The sequence below is a fragment of the Fundulus heteroclitus genome, chromosome 22, assembly GCF_011125445.2.
Source record: "Fundulus heteroclitus isolate FHET01 chromosome 22, MU-UCD_Fhet_4.1, whole genome shotgun sequence".
In the NCBI taxonomy this organism is placed as follows: Eukaryota; Metazoa; Chordata; class Actinopteri; order Cyprinodontiformes; family Fundulidae; genus Fundulus; species Fundulus heteroclitus.
Window position 1 is genome coordinate 15,814,566 of NC_046382.1, and position 19,959 is coordinate 15,834,524.

A 19,959-nucleotide genomic window follows, 5' to 3' on the forward strand; every position below is an offset into this window, starting at 1 on the left:
TTGATTTATTCACTTCCGGTGAGCGCGCCCTCCGGATGGTCCGGTGAACAAATCGAGCCTCCCATTCTGCCTGTTGTGGGCGTGTTTCACACGCTGACGTCACCGGGTGACAGCTAGCTGTCAGAAAGTGAGTTCATTCCCCGAGTCGAGTAGACGGAGCGCTGTCGATAGTTTTTGTTTTTTATTTTTTATTTTATTTTACTCCCGCTGTCGATATCTTAAGTACATCGAGTCGCCGGCAACGGACCGACCTCTCCACCGAGCCCGGCCATGGACGAACAGGCAGGGCCCGGCGTGTTCTTCAACAACAACAACAACTCTGTTTTAGCCGGCGGTGGCAAAGGACCGCTGCCCGATGGCGACGCTGGGGAGGCGGCCAGGGCCCAGTACAGCATCCCGGGGATCTTGCACTTCCTGCAGCACGAATGGGCCCGTTTCGAAGTGGAAAGGGCACAGTGGGAGGTGGAGCGGGCAGAATTGCAGGTGAGGAGCCCAACAGCTCGCGTACACGTCACGCAGTTGTGTCGCCGGCGGTCATTTGGTTGATTTGTGCGTTTTTAAATCCCGCCGACTTCCCCCCCCCCCCCGGTTGATTGTGCTGGCTAGCTAGCTAGCTAGCTCGTTAGCTTTAGCTCAGTTAGCTACAGGAGCTGCAGCCCCCCTCCCTCCCACCCATCCAGCTGCACGACGCCTGTTTCCGACCTCTTTACTCTCCATCCGAAACATCTAAACCTGCCAAATATTTGGTAGACGGGCTTTAGAAATTATTTGTATTAAAAAAAAAATAAAATGACGGAAGCCGAAATGGCAGCTATAGACGCTCAAACCTTTATTGTGTAGAAAACGGGTTCCTACCTTGTTACATTACCGCTAAACGCATAGCGCGTCGACTAAATCCGTTTTTTACACGTTAATGTTTAAACAAAAAAATTGTGTATATTTAGGGTGTTCCGATTTATTTGGGAGCTGTCTCCTGCTGCTCTAGACGGTACGTAACCCTGCAGGAATCAGGACTCCGGGTTGTTTATCAAGCTAGCTTCCATGCTACTGCCACTCCTGGAGAGAGGACACTGTCCTGTCTGTCTTTTGTCCAAGTTTTCTTACTTTGGGTTCCCGTGTTGTCCATTGAGCATTTACACCTCGACCGATGAGTAGTTTACGCGTTCTGATAGTTAACCAAACGATTTTCTGCTTACGATCCAGATCGACCAGAGTGGCGCTAGTTTAGCCTGAGAAGCCCGGTTTGGAGTATTCAGTCTTGAGCTCGATTAAACTACAACGATTTAACCGGTTTCCTGTAGGAAAATGAAAGCAGAATTGTATAATGGTCCAATAAATAAACCAATATGCTTAAAATGCACCAATTAATAATAAAAAAAATTAGAAATTATTTTATATCTATTGATGTAATTGTTTAGTGTATCTCATTTATTTGCCACGGTTTATAGTTTGACATTCAAAATTTATTTTCTCCATTTCCAACACATTTTTTATTAATTTTTCCATGTGCGTTTTTACTTATAGATGCATTTATGACTTTTATTTCCCACTTGAATTTGCTTATTGTGATTTTTCAAGCTGTATGCAAACGAAATGTCGTTCTGTACGCACTTTGTGCATACAAAATGACAAATAAATCTATCTATCTATCTATCTATCTATCTTATCTTATCTTGTTTTTTTGGTTTTGTTTTACAGGTATTGTTTTTTTTTTATTTATTTATTTTTACTTATGCGTTCCTGCCTCATTAGTCAAATAATTTGGGCTTTTCCTTCATTGGGTCAGCTCCTCTGCCATCGGTCTACCAGAAGGACGGTGCAGCATCTGTGTGCAGATCCGTTCCCTCCGTAGCTGCTCATCGGAGGAAGCGCAGGCACGCACAGTCCCATCTGCACACAGATCCCTGCTTTTCCCCCCAGGTCAGGGAGATGGTCGCCCGTTTTCATTGCTTACAGTTGTGATATTTTAACACACAGGCAGGCAGGCAGGCAGGCAGGCCACGTCCTGAAATGCCTAAGGCTTTGTGGAGAAAAACCTTGCACAACAACATATACTTGGTCAGTCTTTTATACACAAAATAATAAAATGAGGGTTGGTTTCCCACCGACTCGGACGCCAGCATCCAATATGGCTGCACCACATTTAAAGTCCACTGGGAGTAATAAAAAGTTGGGTCACAGTTTGTGTCTCATGAAGTCTATCGGCACGTATTGTAATGGACTTCTGTTCGTGGGCGTGTTGTTGCTGCTGCTGCTGGAAAGTGGATCGCTGTTAGCCTGGTCGCTCAGCGCAGCAATTAGCAAAGATGTTATTACCAGACCAGGATTGTACCTTCTGATGGTACGCTCAGTGCATCAGGAGGAACCACCGGCGCTTTTACAGGTTCACTGTCGTCTAGTTTCGTTTCAACTCTGGATTCTTGACATTTTTCGCGCGGCGCCTCTGGCTTGAGTCGTTTTTGTTTCAAGCAAACACTGCTGAGCCTGAACAGTTCATCTTCTTGGCAGCTTGAGCTTATTAGCTTTACGTCACATTCGCCTTACAAGGTTTGCTTTAGTTCTGTATGATTAGTCAATAAGCATAGGCAGTTCATCATATATTATTATCATCGTAAATAAAGGGGGAATAATAAGGACTTTGATTTATTTGCAATAACGATAAACTTTATTTGATTATGTTTGCAGTGTTTGCGATCCCGAAATAAGCTGTTCTATCGCACAGTTGGGTTGTTACTTTTGTGCTTCGGACCATTTTCATCCCCTGACCGTACTAATGAAAGTTAGTAACGTTAAAGATATGGTTTAAATGCAATTAACGTCAGTCAAAATTGCTACAGATGAGGAAAAATGTTAGTTAAATACCTTCACCAGGCTACTGGAAAGGCCAAGGCAAGTTTATTTTGTATAAAATAATTAATCCACAAGTTAGTTCAAAGTGATTCACGGGAAAACCAGGGGTCAGAGATAAAAGAGCAATACCTCCATAAGATGAAATGCACATTAATAGCAACATGTCACAATAAAAAAATGAAAATTTAAAACGCATAACTAGCGAAGACATTATAGAAATGAAGTATTAAAGCAATATTCAACCTTTATGTGGAAGCTGTAGTTAACAGTAATGTTTTCGGTCCTGATTTGAAGGAGTGAATAGTTTTAGCACAGAAACGGGATGCGTTCAGTTCTGGTCCTGGGAGCCCAGAGGGAACAGGCCTCCGCTGACCTGAGGGTCCTGCATGGAGTAACTCTGAATGTGTCTGGGGCCATATAGTGTCGTTTAGCTCCTTATAAAGATGTTAAAATCCATTCCTTTACAAACAGGGAGGGAGTTCAGTCATTCATCTACCACTGTACTCCTGGTGTTGGTCAGCATTTTGGATCTCCCTCGTTGATTAATGATTTTTTTTTTTTGCTCATATTTTTGTTTTACAATAACATACTAAATACTATTGTGACCTACTAAAAATTAAAGCATGCACCAGTTTTTCAGCGATAAGACGTGGACAATTTTGATTCAGATGTCCAATATAAAATGAAATATATTCTGATTTTAAATTGTTTTAACATATATAGAAATTTTAGTCTAGAAAAGCAGAACATCTTAGATTATTATAACCTTGTCTTTAACGCACCGCTGAACAAGAAGCCATGTGTAGGGCTGAGATTTTATACGATGCGTAGAAGATCCGGATGGTAACACTCTGCTACTGTACAAGGAGGGAAAAAGGAAAATGTTTTGATCTACAGGGGCAATAATGTTACCTAACTCCGCCAGATAGATTTGCTCCGCATATCCATCTGGAAACCTTCCGTTGAAGTAATTTTGGGAAGGGGCGAAAATACTGGTTAGCTGATTGGCCTATGTTGGTGATAGACGGGCCAAATAAACCAATCAGATCAACGAAGCATATGACGTACTCGTCAACATGCTTCGTCGAAAACACAACCACAAGCCAAGCTACTCTTGCTGCTGCAGGTAAAGGCTCGTTAGCTCAGCAAAGAAATACTCTGTAATTCCAATAAAACTTGCTCGATAGCCACGCTAACGCTAGTTTCATCGGCTGAAGCCGCCATGTTCTTTAGACTGAACTGACGCGCTTCCCGTTGCGTCACACCTCAACCCGCCTCAAAGTCAACTCTGATTGGACGTTCGTTTGGTGAACTGCTCCAAATTTTATTTAACGGAAAGTAGCCAGACTGATCTGCGAGTGAAACCTTGAAAGTTCGCGAGATCGGGATGGTCTCACGAGGCTAGAAATAATGGCCTAAAAACCAAGTTTAGAAAGGTCAGGGGATCCTTATAGTGGGAGATGTTCTCATCAAGACGTTTCTGATGAAGTAAGAAAGGAAATTTTATTTATAATGCACCTTTTAAAAAGGGGAAACAATAATTAAATGGTACGGAAAAGTTAGTTTGCATTTACGCTACCAACATCACCAAAGTTTTTTTCAGAGTTTGCCTGAATTGGGGACCTGGACCACAGTTCAGGAGCTGTACTGTACTTTATTATTGTTCAGCTTTTTTTGCCACATACCATTTAAAATCCTCGTCTTACTGTCAACTTTTCACCCAGCTGAGGCTCCCGCTCTGCAGACGGGGAGACACTGGACTGATGACGTTTTACACGTTCTGTCAGCCGCCTCATGCAGCGCTTTCAGGATGGCTGCCGTACTCTGCTTCCTGTGTGCAGTCATGAAACGAGCTTATCGGCCGCCGCAGGGGAGGCTGCTGCTGCTGCTGCTGCTGCTGCCGCCGCTCTGCGGGTAGTTTCTCTGTGGCGGCAAAACGGGGCGCGCTCAGTTTAAATTCCTGTTTTCGTCGCACTGAAAACCCCCCAAAACGTCATCGACTCGCCGCGGACCGTCGGCAGCTCATTATTAAACTATAATCCCTCCAACTCTCCGACGGATTCCCAAAAGGGATTCATCTTTTGTCTATCATGGAAATAGGTGTTAGTCACCACTTCCTGTCTTTATTTAGCGGCTCCTCGGAACGGTGCAGCAGGAACGATGAACGCTGTAGAGCTTCCTTATGGTGCTGTAACCTTGCGCCGTCCTTGAGGGGCGCTTACACACGTCCATAAAAGACGTGGGTGGGTTAACTTTTAGCGATGAATAATGAATGGCCCGCTTTGGACAGGTTGCCGTATTGAAGCAGCATCTGGAGCTTGTGTTTTTTTTTTTTTTTTTTTTTTGTAGTTCGCTACTTCCTGCTGCAGCGTCCCGTGCCCACATACTCTGTGCGTTAGAGTCTGAACTGATGTGTTTATAAAAGGAAAAAAAAAAGGTTTCTTTTCAACTGACTGGTCGCATTGTGAAGAAACAGCTGCGTCTCCCAACAGGAGTGCTGGTAGAAATGTTGCTGAACCGGCCGGTCGAGGCCGCTCCTCGCCGTGCCGCTTCTCGGTGACTCATTTTGGTGATTGGACCCGGGTGGCGTGATCGCTCCTTATCAGTTCACAGCCCGGTTGCAAGTCGTAGTCTGCAACTATGTCCTGGCAATAAAAGGAACCCGACCTCGCTGAGTTTTTTTTTTTTATCAGGTGCTAACTGAATATTTTTCCTTGTGTAAAAAGAACCGGCCCTGGGGTTGTGTAGACTTATTGCAAAAACTCGACCGTGTTTATTGGGGACATTCTAAAACGCTTAACGTGGCTTAAGGTAGGAAAACAACGATCAATGATCACCAAATTTCTATTTCATATTGCTCCTAATAAGCACATAAAACTGTCAAAATGTCAAACCCAAAGTCCAATTATTATGGACGTTATCTAACATTAAGCGTTGCTGCTTTCATATAGCCAGCCTCTATGCCTATGAAATACTTAATGTTATATAACGTCCATAATAATTGGACTTTGGGTTAGATTTTTTTGACAGTTTTAAGTGGTTATGATAAGCAATATATGAGAGAAATTTGGTGATCACTGAGCGCTGTTTAAGTACATTGAATCACGTTAAGCTCTTTTCTTTTAATATAGGCCTCAATGAGGCAGCAACGGTTAATGTCAGATAACGTCCATACTAATTGGACTTTGGGTTTGACATTTTGACAGTTTTATGTGCTTATTAGGAGCAATATGAAAGAGAAATTTGGTGATCATTGATTGTTGATTAGGTACATTAAGCCTTTTTCTCGCCATAGGCGCCAATTTAGAAGAAAACGTTAATGTGAGATATCTTCTATAATGGTTGGATTTCGTTTTTTTTTTTTTTTTTTTTTTTTTGACAGGCTTAAGTCTTCATGACAAGATATGGCCATGCGAAACTTGGTGATGATTCCTCGTTGTTTTCCTACCTTAAGCCACGTTAAGCTTTTTCACGTTAAGCGTTTTAGAAAGTCCCTGTTTATTGGAGCCAGAGAGCGGTTTGGGGTCCCGTGGGCCCACAGCTGGACACGGACGCCTCTAATCGAATCTGTTGGCAGCGTGCGGCGGAGCTTCGTAGCCGCTCAGGGGGACGACGACGAGAGAGACAAAAGGCCCCTCTGTCGTCGTCGCAGCTCTGCAAATCTCGCATCCCAGGATGGAGAAGCAGCGATCGGAAACGTGTTTTCCTGCTCCTTCTCGCCGGGGGGAGCCTTGGCCTCTTTGGAGGAACGGCGTCGAACGCGTCCTTCCCCCCGGCCTGCGTGTCGTTAACGCAGCGAGTTAATTATGTGCATCAGGAGCTGGAGCGACGTCACAATGTGTGTGAGGAAAAAAAGATGAACGGCACGCTTTAGACCATCTTTATCATCTTGTTTTAGCGCTTAGCTCGGCTAGCATTAATTACTGTGCGTCTGCGTCCCCCCCAAAAAAATGGAGGAACAATCTGATTGGCCGGATATGTTCACACACTACAAAAACGGAACTAAAAATAAGTAAAATGTTCTTAAAATGAGTGCATTTGTCCTTGATTTAAGCAGGTTAATAAGATGATTTGCCAATGGAATAAGATTTTTGCACTTAAAATAGGAACAACTCATCTCCATCATCTTATTTCAAGTCCAGGATGTCTAGTTATCTTATTTTAGGGGTCAAAATACTCATTCCACTGGCAAATAATCTTATTTACCTGCTCAAATCAAGGACAAATACACTAACTTTAAGAACATTTTACTTATTTTTAGATCCATTTTTGCAGTGCATTGGACAATCTCTTGTCTTGATTTTTCTAACTAACTGAAAGCGAGCCAGGGTTTTATTTCTTTGTTTGTTTTGACCTTAAAAGCTGCAAGTAAAAAAAAAAAAAATCATGAAATCACTAAAAATCACAACAATCTTCCTCATTTCTAAAGACGACGTCACTTCGTTTCTTCAGCTTTCCTTTGATTTTTTTCCTCCCCTGTGTCAGACGTTTGTATCTGAAGTAGCAGGACGTGTGCAGCTGGTTTTTCTTTTCTACAGCTTAGGCGTACGGCGGTTTGCTCTGGCAGTAAGTTCACATGGTCCTAGATCTTCTCCCTGCCTGGGTCACGTTACATCAGGGGTGTCCAAACTTTTCGGTTCATGGGCCAAAATTTTCAATTCAAAAGGAACTCGAGGGCCAAAAATTTTTTTTTTAAACCAAAGCAATCATATTAATTTTTTACCTGCTCTACAAAATATGCTCATTTTAAATAAATAAATTAGTCAGTCTTTTGTAGGAAATGAATGTGAAAATTATTGGAGGTCCAAAATTTAAAAAGGCTTTTACTCATTTGTTGTATTCATCCAGTTTGGAAATTATTTTGAATAATTTAATTCAACAATAATAAACTGAACTCTTTTTGGTCTAGTAATATAAGAACAGTATTTGGGTCAGTTGTTCTTTGAAAACATTTGCTGTAATTAGCCAATTTTAATAATTGAATTCAAAGCAGATTTTAATGCACCAAAGTGTAAATGTGAATAATTAAATATCATTGGATAGATGTTACTATGAAATTAAAGAGAATGTCAAATGTGTGTTTATTAAAAGACGAATACTTTGTGTTATACTTAACATTTTCAATTGTAGGATTTTAACTTTTCTGCAATAATTTTGCCCTAATTAAAAACTAAAATCTTCCATCTTCATCGGCCACTTGAAATGCAGTTGAGGGGCCACACAGAATCAGCACAGGGGCCACAAATGGCCCCCGGGCCGCACTTTGGACATGCCTGCGTTACATCCTGTGCAGGCAGCCGGTCCGGTGTGCCTCATCAGCTCGTTTTGCTACGGGGGAAGCCCCTCGCTCCACGGCGGGGTGGCAGGGGGAGGGTATCTCCTTCCTTGAGGCATCCATAATCAGACACCCAGAGAAGGTTGAAGGTGCCTCTGAGGGGAAGGCGTGGCTCTCCTCTCTCTCTCTCTGCAGCTGTTACCCTCTTTTACTCGTATTTACGTTTTGCAGACAGGAAACTGTCGTAGAGGCTTCAGCCGTGACTGCGGACGCACGCCTCGGCTTTCAGATTCGCAGCAGAGGGAGTCACCGTCACTCCCCAGCAGACGCCCCCCCCCTCCGTCCACCCGCACGCTGCAGCTTATTTTGGCTCCTCTAGCGAGCACCTACAGCCCCGGTGAAGCTTAGAAAAGGCTCTCGTTTCCCCCCAACTAAAAATAGCGTGGTGGAAGCACCGGTTTGTCGCTGTGTCCCTGCCCTCTGAGAAGGAGTTACCTCCTAGTTTTAAAGAGGGCCGGAGTTTTCCAGCACGACAGCCGTGTCGCCGAGTAAAGCCTCTTCCTCCTCCTCCTCCTCCTCCTCTGAGCTTCGCAGCAGAGCCGACACCAGAGCTGACACCAGAGCCGCTCCGTGTGGAGATGCCTCGCCGTCAGCTCGTTAATTCCCCGCTCTGTCCTCCATTCACACTTAGCCGCCTTCATCTGGTTACGTGGGCGTCGCCTGCCTCCCCCGCTCCTACGACAAATCTGAGCCCAGCGCTTTCTCAGAGGCTTTAGCCGAAGTGATCCTGAGCTCAAATAATCACCTCAGACTTTCTTTTTCTTTCTTTTTTTTAAAAATTATTATTTAATTTTTTATTTATTTATTTATTTATTTATTTGACAGGGACAGTAGAATTAAACATTGCAACCAAACAGGTGGCCGATGTCCAAGTACATAAGGCTTGTAGCCATGGGCTAATTTGCAGCCTTCGTCCCTGGTTAGGCTTTTAAAAGGTGTAAGCATTACGGGGAGGGAGGTTAGTAAAAACACACAAATACATAAAAAAACAAGAAAAGTTAAAAGAAACAATACAGTACAAGCCAGTTTAGTGTTCACACTTTTGATTGTCTTTGAGCCATTTTTTCAATCTTGTGGAGAAAAGTTTAACATTAATGTCTTCTAATGTGTTTTTTTTTTTCCAATTAAACTTGTTTCTGCTATTAGCTACCAGTCTTTTCTACCTGAATGAAAAGAAGATTCACAAACGTGAAAAGTTTCTTCTTTTTTTTAAAGATGGCTGCAGTAAAAAAAGGCCAAAACATTTCTGAAGGAGTGTGTTAGAAGCTGCAGGATGCTAACTCAGCTATTTGAATTATACGGCAGGCCAAAATGAGATTTAATTTCACCGTTTCTCTAAAAAAAAAAAAAAAAAAAAAAAAAAACTTTTCACACCTGTGTGCTCTTTGTTTAAGTGTCTTCCTTTACTTGGACCCTGAGCAGGGGCGGTTCTAGACCAAATTTACCAGGGGGGCCAAGGTGGGGCCAGTGTTTTTTCACAGGGGCACAGAACAAAAAAAAATTTAAAACAATAAAATGGCAATATTTAACTGTGTAATAATATTAAGTGAGCCACTTGTGGCTCTGGAACTGCAGGTTTCAGACCCCTGTTTTCAGTAGTTGAAAACTTTGCCCCCTGCTCAATATGGTTAAAGCTAAATGTGAAACATCTTAAGTTTTAAATTCTTTTTAGAGTAAAGCTAGGTAAAAAATAACATTGGTCAAAGTGACCAGTCAGTTATAGTTTTTTTGCCATTGCAAATAGTTATGAGAAGTTTATTTAACATCATGCTTTTAGTACACCGCCCCTGACCCTGAGTGAGGCAGCACTGTCAGGGGAAAAATAAACCTTGAGTAAAATAAAACTCTGCAGTTAATGAGTGGAGATCTGCTCCTCTGTCACTGTAGACGGCAGAAAGATGTCGTCTCCAGGTTTCTGGCTGCCTGAGGGTTTTTTTGTTTCCGTACGTTTTATCACGGTATTTTAACGGGAAGCTTGCGATGTGCCGGAGATCCCGGTGGGATCGGCTCACCGTGTCGGCCCGTCTCTCTGAAATCCGTCACTTTCTGACACCAGCAGGATCGATGCTCGGCATCCGAAGGCCTCTCACGCTGTATTCTGTTGTTTTTTATGGAAGAACTGCCTCGACCAGTGGATTAAACTGACTCATTATCGCTGCACCCAGCATCACTTTGTGTGCAATGAATAAAATAGTCAGCCGTACTGTTTTATTTATAAGGCACTTTGGAAACTACAAGGCTGACCAAAGTGGGCTGAATTATGGACATAGTCATGAAATGCTCTAATCTCAGCTAAAGTTTATTTAAATTTTTATAATGCATTCTCAACCCATTTCTGTTTTATTGTGGTTCTGCTGCATTATGCCAGATTAGATCCTTGACATGAATTGATGCACGGCCAGTCTGAAACATCCCATCATGCTTTGCTCTACTCATAACTTGGAAAAAAAAGTAGACTTTTATAATATGAGCAATAAAAGCTGCAGTTTCCAAAGGTTTTAGTGTAAGATTAATCTGTCATTCCTGATTATTCTAAAAAGAGACGCTTTGATTAAATGAACTTTTCTCTATAAACAAGCGTTTTCAACTTAAAAAAGAATTACACATCTTCAATGCTTTTAAAATGCTAAAACGTTTAAAAAAGAAATCAATTTAATGCTCACATCTTGGTATAGTTTAGTTATTAAGATATTTATGTTTGTGTATATTTACACACAACGAGCAACAAGGTAGACGGTACAACTAGTGCTGCAACTAAGGATTGTTTTGCTAAATGATTGAGAAAATATTCAACAGATTAATTAGTGGATTAATATCGGCTAACAAAGGATGCCTAACAGCAGATCTAGTTTTACAGAATTTGAACTAGCTGAAGGTTAAACTACGCCACTCGAGGAGTTCTGGATAGAGCATATTTACAAACAAAGAAGGTATTTCAATTAGAGTACTAAATTAATTGACGATTATTTCAATTAATCACAATTCATCCGATTCAATTACAGCATCCGCCCAGGCAGAGTTGGGCGGTTGCAGCGTTGCGCCGGCTGAAATTGTTCGATTTATTCTCCTGCTGTTAAAAGAAAACAGGAAACGCACCGGCCGGTTTTAAATAAAAGAAACACAAAAAAAACCAAGAGCCTGCATTGTCAAAGCTTTCCGCAGCTTTAGAGCAGCAGCGACTCGCATTCAGGCACCTCCGGGTTGGCAAACCTTCTCCTCTGGAAACAAGTACAAGCATCTGGTCACCGGACCTGTTTGCATGGCTTGGGAAAAACCAGTTAGAGAAACTTTTAAAATGGCTTTCAAACCAAACTGGAAGCCAGTGCAGACTTGCCAGAATTAGATTCATTAAAACCGAAAGTCATTCCATTCAAAGATTCCCTGATTTTGTCCATGTTTAGGCGCAGAACCGCCCCATTCGCTGGATTTCTCTTTAGACGATGAGAACGAGGAACGCTGCTCATATGCAGTCTGTATCTGCAGTAAAAAAAATAAAATAAAAAATCACGCCCTTCCTTGTGCGTCCCAATCAGGTTCACTGGGAACAAGCTGAAACACACGTCCACCATTTCTCAGGCAGGTTTGCTCTCCAGCTGTGGAGATATGGAAGATTTGGCTTAATAAAGAATCTCTGATGTTAGTACTCTCTCTTACAAAAATTTGATTTAATAGTTTTTCCTTCACAAAAAGAAGTGAAGGGAATCATTTAAAAACTTGCTTTTCCCCTGGGAGTTGACCTGAATTCAAAGCTCAACTAAATACAAGCTGTGAAACAAGATGGCGGCCCCCGCTGTTGTAAGCAAGCAAAATAAAGCTAAATGTTTGCTGCTAGTGGTTTTACACACTGAAAAGGACAGACTTAACTTCAAACTAACTCAAAAATTAAGTAAACGAGTAAATCAAAGTGCCTCATATCTTGGTTAAAGTTTCCTCTTTACAATATGTTTACAAAATATGTTCCTAAACACATATTCAGCATTGCTGCTGTTCTCTGAAGCCCAATGAGCGCGTTTGGCGGAATAAAATCCAGGTTTTCCAGAAATTCAATCTTAAAAAATAAAATAAAATTGTAAATTCAAGTTAGACGCTTAAATCGATTTATCGCCCGGCCCTAATATATGGTTATATTTTAAAGTCACGAGAGAAACGACCACCGTCACGCCTCGCAGCTCTTTCCCTGCCGCTGCCGTCATGGCATGAGAGGAATGCAGCTGGCTGCCATCGCGCTGCTCACGGCTGTGCAGCAACCGTGTTGTAAACATGGGATTTGCACCAACACCCTTAATTTCTCTGCTCTGTGTGCGGCGGGACCGTTTGGTCGGTGTGGAAGTCCCACTCCACGGTTGTGGAAGTTTCTTTCCCAGTGGAAGGAAGTGTGTGTGGGGGGGGGTCGTTATTAAATGGACCCCTTGTGTCGGAGGAGACTCTCAGATGATGCAGGACATGTCTGGTACATGTCAGACACCAGTGATTTCAAACAAAACCTAGAAATTATGTTTTTATTTTTGTTCTTCTGGTCTTCCAGTTACATTAAATGTAAAATAAACGACTAGTCTCAAGCAAGAAACACAGTTATGTAACAACAAACTGCATTTTAGACTTGGACTTGGACTTAGACAACTTTATTTGTCATTCTGTATTAATACAGCTTGAAAAATCACAGTAAATTGCAGTAAATTACAGGATAAAGATGCAGCAGCGATTTATGTAAACAATTGAAATGTAAACAATGTAAAGAATGCAGGGGAAATAGACAGTGTGCGATTCACGGTGTCCAGGTGAGTATTATTAAAACCGCGCAATATATGAATGTGGTACAGAGTCCATTTTGTGCCTTCAGCATTTGACTTTAGCTTTAAAAAAAGTTATTTTTTTTATGTACTTTTACTTCAAATGAAAAGGCAGGTTTGTGCAGATCTTTCGATTAGGTTTGTTTTCTCTTTTATTAATTCTAGCACCAAGTCTAGCCTTCTTCTTCACCCCATCCCGTTTACTGAGACTTAATATCAGAGGCGCTTTTTGACCCCAACACAGAGAGCTGTCAAAGCGCCGTGGCCCAAACGTTGATAACAACCCAACGGTGGCTTGCATTTTTCGCTCCATCTTGCGTTGGGCCCGTCTCCTCCTCCTCCTCCTCTTCCTCCTCCTCCCTGTGAAAGGCCCAGAGTGGTGCTGGATGGAGGCACCGTCCCTCCATCAGACAGACTAAGGGGCCCTTATCCAGCAGAGCAATAATGCAGTCAGTGTGAGGCAGGGCTTTAAACGCTTCCTGTCTCTCTTTATGTCCAGAGTTGACTCATTGCATTCTTCCCGGGGTTAATGTTTGATGGAGGCGCGATGCGGAGCCAGAGGCTCACAGAGCGCCACTCTTCTTCTTTATCTCGGGGGGGCCGCGGCAGCGCGCCAAGGCGCTTCATGTGGACGAGGAAGCGGTCGGTATCGCCATCAATGCAGACGCAGTTTAATTCAGAGCAGAGAAAGCAGAAGGCGTGTGTAGAGTTTGTTTTTACTTTGACCCACCGTTCAAGTAGAGGTTGTTTGTGTGTAAGTCAGGTAAAACCCTGGCTGATGTCAGACATATTTTTATTTCTGTTTTTTTTTTTTTTTTTTGCTTCTTTTGAACGCAGACGTCTCTCTGCTGCGGGCGTGTCTCTGTCAAATTACTTCCTGGATTCATGCTGCGTCACGTCTGCCTGGAAAGTTCGTCTGGAATGACGCCGCGCAACAACCTTGAGCTGAAATACAACGCAGCCTCACACTGTAAAAACTGATCTAAAAATAAGTAAAATGTTCTTAAAATTAGTGTATTTATCTTTGATTTGAGCAGGTAAATAAGACTATTTGCCAATGGAATGAGTATTTTGACCCCTAAAATAAGATATTTAGACATCCTGCACTTGAAATAAGATGATGAAGATGAATTGTTCTTATTTTAAGTGCAAACATCTTATTCCATTGGCAAATCATCTTATTTACCTGCTCCAATCCAGGACAAATACATTCATTTTAAAGAATATTTTACTTATTCCTGGAGAAGCGTAGAGCCACTGGGAGAGTCGTCTGCATTGTACATGGCTTTGCAGCAATCCATCATACTGAGCAAGCATGAAGCGACAGTGGGAAGAAAAACTCCACATTAACAGGAAGGGAAAACCTCCAGCAGAACCAGGCTCGGTATGAACGGTCATCTGCCTCGACCGACTGGGGGTTACAGAAAACAGAGCAGAGACACAACAAGAGAGACAAAAAAGCACAGAAACACACATGTCCCATCACGCTCTAGCTAGCTACCGTTAATCTGTTTGACGAGTCCGATGCCGATGTTTGTGGCCGAGATGCTAAAGCTCGTTGCGATGTGGAAATCTTTTTTTTAATTAATTACAATATCACTAATTGCAAATTTACCTATTATCTTTCAGCCATAATTTAATGATCTAGAAACTAACTTTATTTTTCCTAGAGCAGTTGTCAATGTGACAAAATGCAACCATGCCAGGGGTGGACTTTAACTTGTATCACCATATGCTGTGGTTATGTTGCGATAACAATAAAAGTGGATAAAAAAAAAGCTTTTTGCAGACTTTTTCAGGTAACTGCATGTCAATTATAGCCAAAATAAGCACAAATACTTAAAATGTAATATTAAAACAAAATTGTAAATATGTTTCATCAGGACGTTGGTTACATAACATGGTGTGATTTTTATTACCCAATTACATACAGTAACTGCATTTAATTATATTTATGGATTTATTGACCCTTTGGAGGAACCAACAGTTGGAAAATGGCAAAAAAAAAAAAACAATACTGACAGTTTGGTTTTTCTTTCAGACACCACTAGAATTTATGGTTATCAAGATAAATCCAAATTGTTATTAGGATAAGAGATTTTTCAGGATAAGCGATAAAACGATACAATAAAGGCTCAGCTCTAAACCGTGTTATTGTTTAGTTGGTTTTAAGCTGCGTTTCAGGAGGAAAGTCAGAATTCAAGAGTGTTTTCATTTATTTCTCAATTAAAGTTAAGTTTCCTGTTTTTTGTAAAAAAAAAAAAAAAAAAAAAATTAGGACTGTGCATTGATTTACAGATATTAAAATAAGAAATTGAATCCCAGTTCCAGCTGGGAGGAAAATGGGAGCATAATGATAACATGGTGATGGCAGTAGGAAATATCTTTAAACCTGATATAGACTGCTGGACGGGCCTTTTTGTTTGTGATGGGTCATCAACCATTCCTGGAAATGCAAAACAGCACAGAAAGTTAAATAAATGTAAAATAAAATGTCTCCTATCTGTTGCTGTCAGGCCGACCCAGTGGCGGTACAGTCTCTCCTTCCCTTTGGATTTCAGCATCTTTAGCCAGAGTGAGTTATTTATAGAGACATGCTGTCAAAGTCCAACAAAAACAGTGACTTATTTTCTCATTGCCTTGTGACTATTCCCCTCCCCCAGTTTTTTTAAAGATGGTAAAACAAAATAAACTTTTTTTTCTAAGGTAATTTCTAACTAATCATTAACTTTCCTTCTGTTGTATCATCAAACAGACGGAACCTTGGACGCAGACAGGTGTAATGGGCAGTATCTGGAAATTTTTCAAAATAAAACATCGTCCAGACTCTGATTTTGGAAATAATTCAAGTTATCATTACTTTCTGTGCGGCCGAGAACAAGATGACCCACGGACTGGTGCCGGTCCGCAGCCCAGAGGTTTGGTACCACTGCTTTAAACCGTTGAGTCTGACTTAATATATATATATACTCCACGTCTCTTGACGAGATTTGTTGGATCTAAACTCTTTTAGTTTTCTTACGTTGGCACTAAGGCGCCGGCGTCGTTGAAAGACACGAGGTTAAATAAGGGTTTTTAGTGCCATTGGTTCTATCCGCATTAGCAAAGATCCGGCTGTGGGTAGATCTGAAAACGTTTCACAGGTAATTCTACAGTCAGTGGATGTACTAACGCTATCAACTACTAGGAAATTAGGTGCTGAAATACTTTACATGTTATTCATATTAAATATATATATATATTTATATACAAGTATGTATATATATATATGTAAATATATGTTTTTGTATATTGTTATTTATATATTTATAAATGTTAAACATATATATTTAAATGAATAAAATGAAAAATATTTCAGCACATGACTTTCTCAGTACTTGATATTTTTAGAACATAACATAAAACTATATGGCATTTGACATTTTAAAAGTCTTAAGCCCCCCCTGAATATGAGAAAATCCTCGTTATTCGATGCTGCAGCGCACATATTCCCTAGTTACTGGAGGAAAATAGGGAGTACCAATATGGCAGCTGGTGGCTTCAAAGCGACTCGTTCTAACAGACGGTGATTAGCACTCCAGTGTATTATATAGCTCAGTGGTAGATCCTCGTTAGCTAGGAACTTCAACGATGCGGTGGGTGGGGTGGGAGTGGAGATCCACCTTCCTGAAGAAACGGATGCGCTCGTCCTCGCTGCCTCTCGTCGTGTGACTGGATCCAGAGAAATACAACCAGGCCCATCAGCCGTAACCATCCCGGTTGAACTGCAGTCGTTTTAAGGCGCTCGTTCTGAGGGTAAAGCTTTGCGGCGGCGGCGTTGTGAAGATGCCCGTGTTCATTGGAGGCAGAGCGAGCCGCCGTGACTCATCTCTGCAGGCAGGAACTGTCGCTTCTTGCGACCGCGGCGAAAGTGCGATCCGGCCTACTCGAGCTCGCACCTTCTGCACTCTGAAGCAAAGAGACGGAGATTTGTCCGTTTATTCTGTCTTTGGGCAAAATCCGATGCTTTATTTTGACATTGGACAGAAGTTTGGCCGGTTGTTAAATTTGATGGAACAGCTTATCCTCCTCTCTGTTCTTTGGCAGCTTTGTGGCCTGATAATTGATGATGGTTTATGCCTGTTAACTCATCCTTTTTTTTTTTTTTTTTTAAATCCCTAAAAATCTCATTCCTTCCCATGACAGTTTTCACTTTTAGTCACTTTAAAAACTCGAACTTTGATAAATATTTTAGGGATTTTTAGCTGACAGACCAACAAAAAGCAGCCCATCATTCTGAAATGGGAGGAAAATGTGCTTTTAAATGTAAATTTCCAAGGAATATTTTAAAATTGTGGCATGAATGTGTTTTCTGCTTCCTCAAGGCAATACTTAGAGGAACCATCTTTCACTCTTTTTACAGCTCCTGTGTTTTTTTTTTTTTTTTTTTTTTACGTCTAGAGACTGAAACTTTGACCAGGAGTTTAAGTCCTGTCACAAAGTCTTGACTTTGACTGGGCCTTTCTAACATGGGAACAATATTTCACTTCAACTCTAGTCCTTTTTAAAAGTGCCACAGCATCACTGGATTGACTATGTAGTTGATACAGCTGCATATGTAAATTATCCAAAGAATTTCACAAAAAGAATTGCGTCAGCTTTTTGTAGGAGGTTGCTTAGTCGCGCCAAATGTCCCTCCTCAGTAAAAGGGTTTGTTGCTGTAATAATACGCGGCTTTACTAGTTGACTTTAGGGCTGGGTGATATGGATTAAAAAATAAATCTCAGATTTTATCATACCAAATCCGATTAATCGATTTTTTTTTTTCCTCCTTTTTGTTTCATAAAAAGAAATTAAAGAAATTATTTTAAAACCTTGCTTTTATGTTAAGTATTTCGTCAGGGAGTTGACCTGAATTCAAAGAGCAACTAAAAACAAGCTGTGAAACATGCAAGATGGTAGCAGTGCCATTATAAACAATGAAAATATAACAAAACATTTGCTGCTAGTGGTATTACACATTGAGCTAAGAACAGGTTTCACTGCACTTGTGAACTTCAAACTAAGTTAAAAAAAGGAAATAAGTAAATAAAGTACCTCGTATTATGGGAAAAAAAAGTTTCCACTTAACAATATTTTGACAATAGTTTTGCCTAAACATATATTCAGCATCACATGCTGTTCTCTTCATGGAAACCCAATGAGTGTATTGGCAAAATAAAATCCAGATTTTCCAAAAATGAAATCTTAAAGAATTGTAAATTCGAATTAATCAATTAAATTGATTTATCGCCCAGCCCTAGTTGACTTCACTCTGATTGGTGGGACATAAAGTGGAAACTTCCCTCCATTTTTGAGCCGCCTCCTTTATATCAGCTCCTTTTTTTTTTTTTTTTTAGCAGCAATCAAACCTCTCGATTAACGCCTGCTGCACACGTCTGTCGAGGGTCCATTAAAGTTGCTTTCCAGACAAGATCGCTGGGAATGATGCCGCTGAAATTCAGCCTGTTACTGTCATCCTAGAAATGTGTAAAGCACAAAAAAACCTCTATAGCTGGAGTGCCTTTATAGACGTTTGACGTCAGACCGTCTGATTTGCTTTCCACCTTTGCCTAAAGTATCACCAGTTCATGTTGCAGAAAACGTTCCTCAGTCCTCATCTTCTTGTTTTCCTTCTTCCAACTAAAAGGAAGGAACGGAGCAGTCAGACATGTTAGTGCGACTCACAGCTGGGGGAGGATGTTTGCTTGATGGTGTGCTCTGATTGGAGAAAATGAACTACGTAGAAAGACGACCCGTTTTTCTGATCTGAGCCGAGGAACTAGCAGCTCCTTTGGGACCCACTCTTGATGTTAACACGGCTTCATCGGTGCACAACAGTTCATATCATACCCGCCAAAACCACAGAAAAAAGTGACACTTATCGTCATGGCCCCTTTAAGAGCCGCCGTCAAGCATATTTTGACGTCATCTGATTGAAACGAACTGACTAGATTCTCAGCGGCAAGCTTTTAATTTGACTCGGAAGTAGGGCTAAATGATTTTGGAAAATAATATAATTGCAATTTTTTATCTTAATATTGCGATTTAATGCGATTCCCCCTCACCCCCCCTCCCCCCACCCCAGTTTAATTATCATGTATCTTTAAACATATACAAAACAACAAATCAATTTGTTTCCAAGCCGTGCTATTTAAAACAAGAACTTTTATTGTTTCTATTAATCAGAATATTATTCAAGAGAATAGCTTTTAATTGATTGGGACATCAATCTTCGTTAACCAACAAGCAAGTCTATGTATTAAACTGATTGACCAGAACTTAATGCTATGTATGATTATATAAACTCTAAAACAAGTAATAAAATTAGATTATCTCACTGCTGCAACCCTCTTCCCTTCCATGTGGAGGCAAACCCACTTTAAACATTTTACCAACACCTAATGGATGCGTCTAATTCACTAATTGTTACATAGCCGAAAATTGCAGACATCTGCGATTTGGAAATTGCGTTCTTTAAAATCGCGATTTTATTGAAAATGCGATTAATTGTTCAGCCCTACTCTGAAGCAGAGAAATGTCTTATGACCTGCAAGACACCAGCCTTAGGCCTTACTGTAGACCTGCTGGTATAAAGCAGCACCCTGTAGCTCTGTCTGAACCCTTACGCTCCGTGTTCTGCTTGCATATCAGTCTCAAGTCTTTTTTTCAGCCTCCGTTGTCCCATTTTAGTGCCCATCCTTCCTGTTCCTGGGAAACTAAAGAATCCCCTCAGCATGACACTGCCACCACCAACATCAGTACCTGTGAGATTGGGTTTAATCAGGGCAGTCAAACTTTTTTAAAGTAGCAGGCCACACACTATCAGGTAGGAGGGTGCACTTATACTGGAGCCAGAGCCCCAATGAGGAGAATTTTGACAATATCAGTAATAGTCTCCCTGATGCATTTTGGAAGCTTTCAAGACAGGTGATTATTTAAACAATAGAGTCAGAGTGCATGTTT

The 19,959-nt window shown here is 41.2% G+C and overlaps 1 protein-coding gene across 1 annotated transcript in view; it reads left to right on the top strand.

Annotated features, from left to right (window-relative positions):
- The first annotated feature begins 93 nt into the window (after nt 1-93).
- LOC105934724 (striatin) overlaps nt 94-19,959 on the top strand; it is a 50,179-nt gene continuing 30,313 nt past the window's right edge. The window contains 1 exon segment of the mRNA XM_012874844.3: nt 94-483. Within this exon segment, the coding sequence (XP_012730298.2) occupies nt 271-483 (213 nt within the window). The 5' untranslated portion in view covers nt 94-270.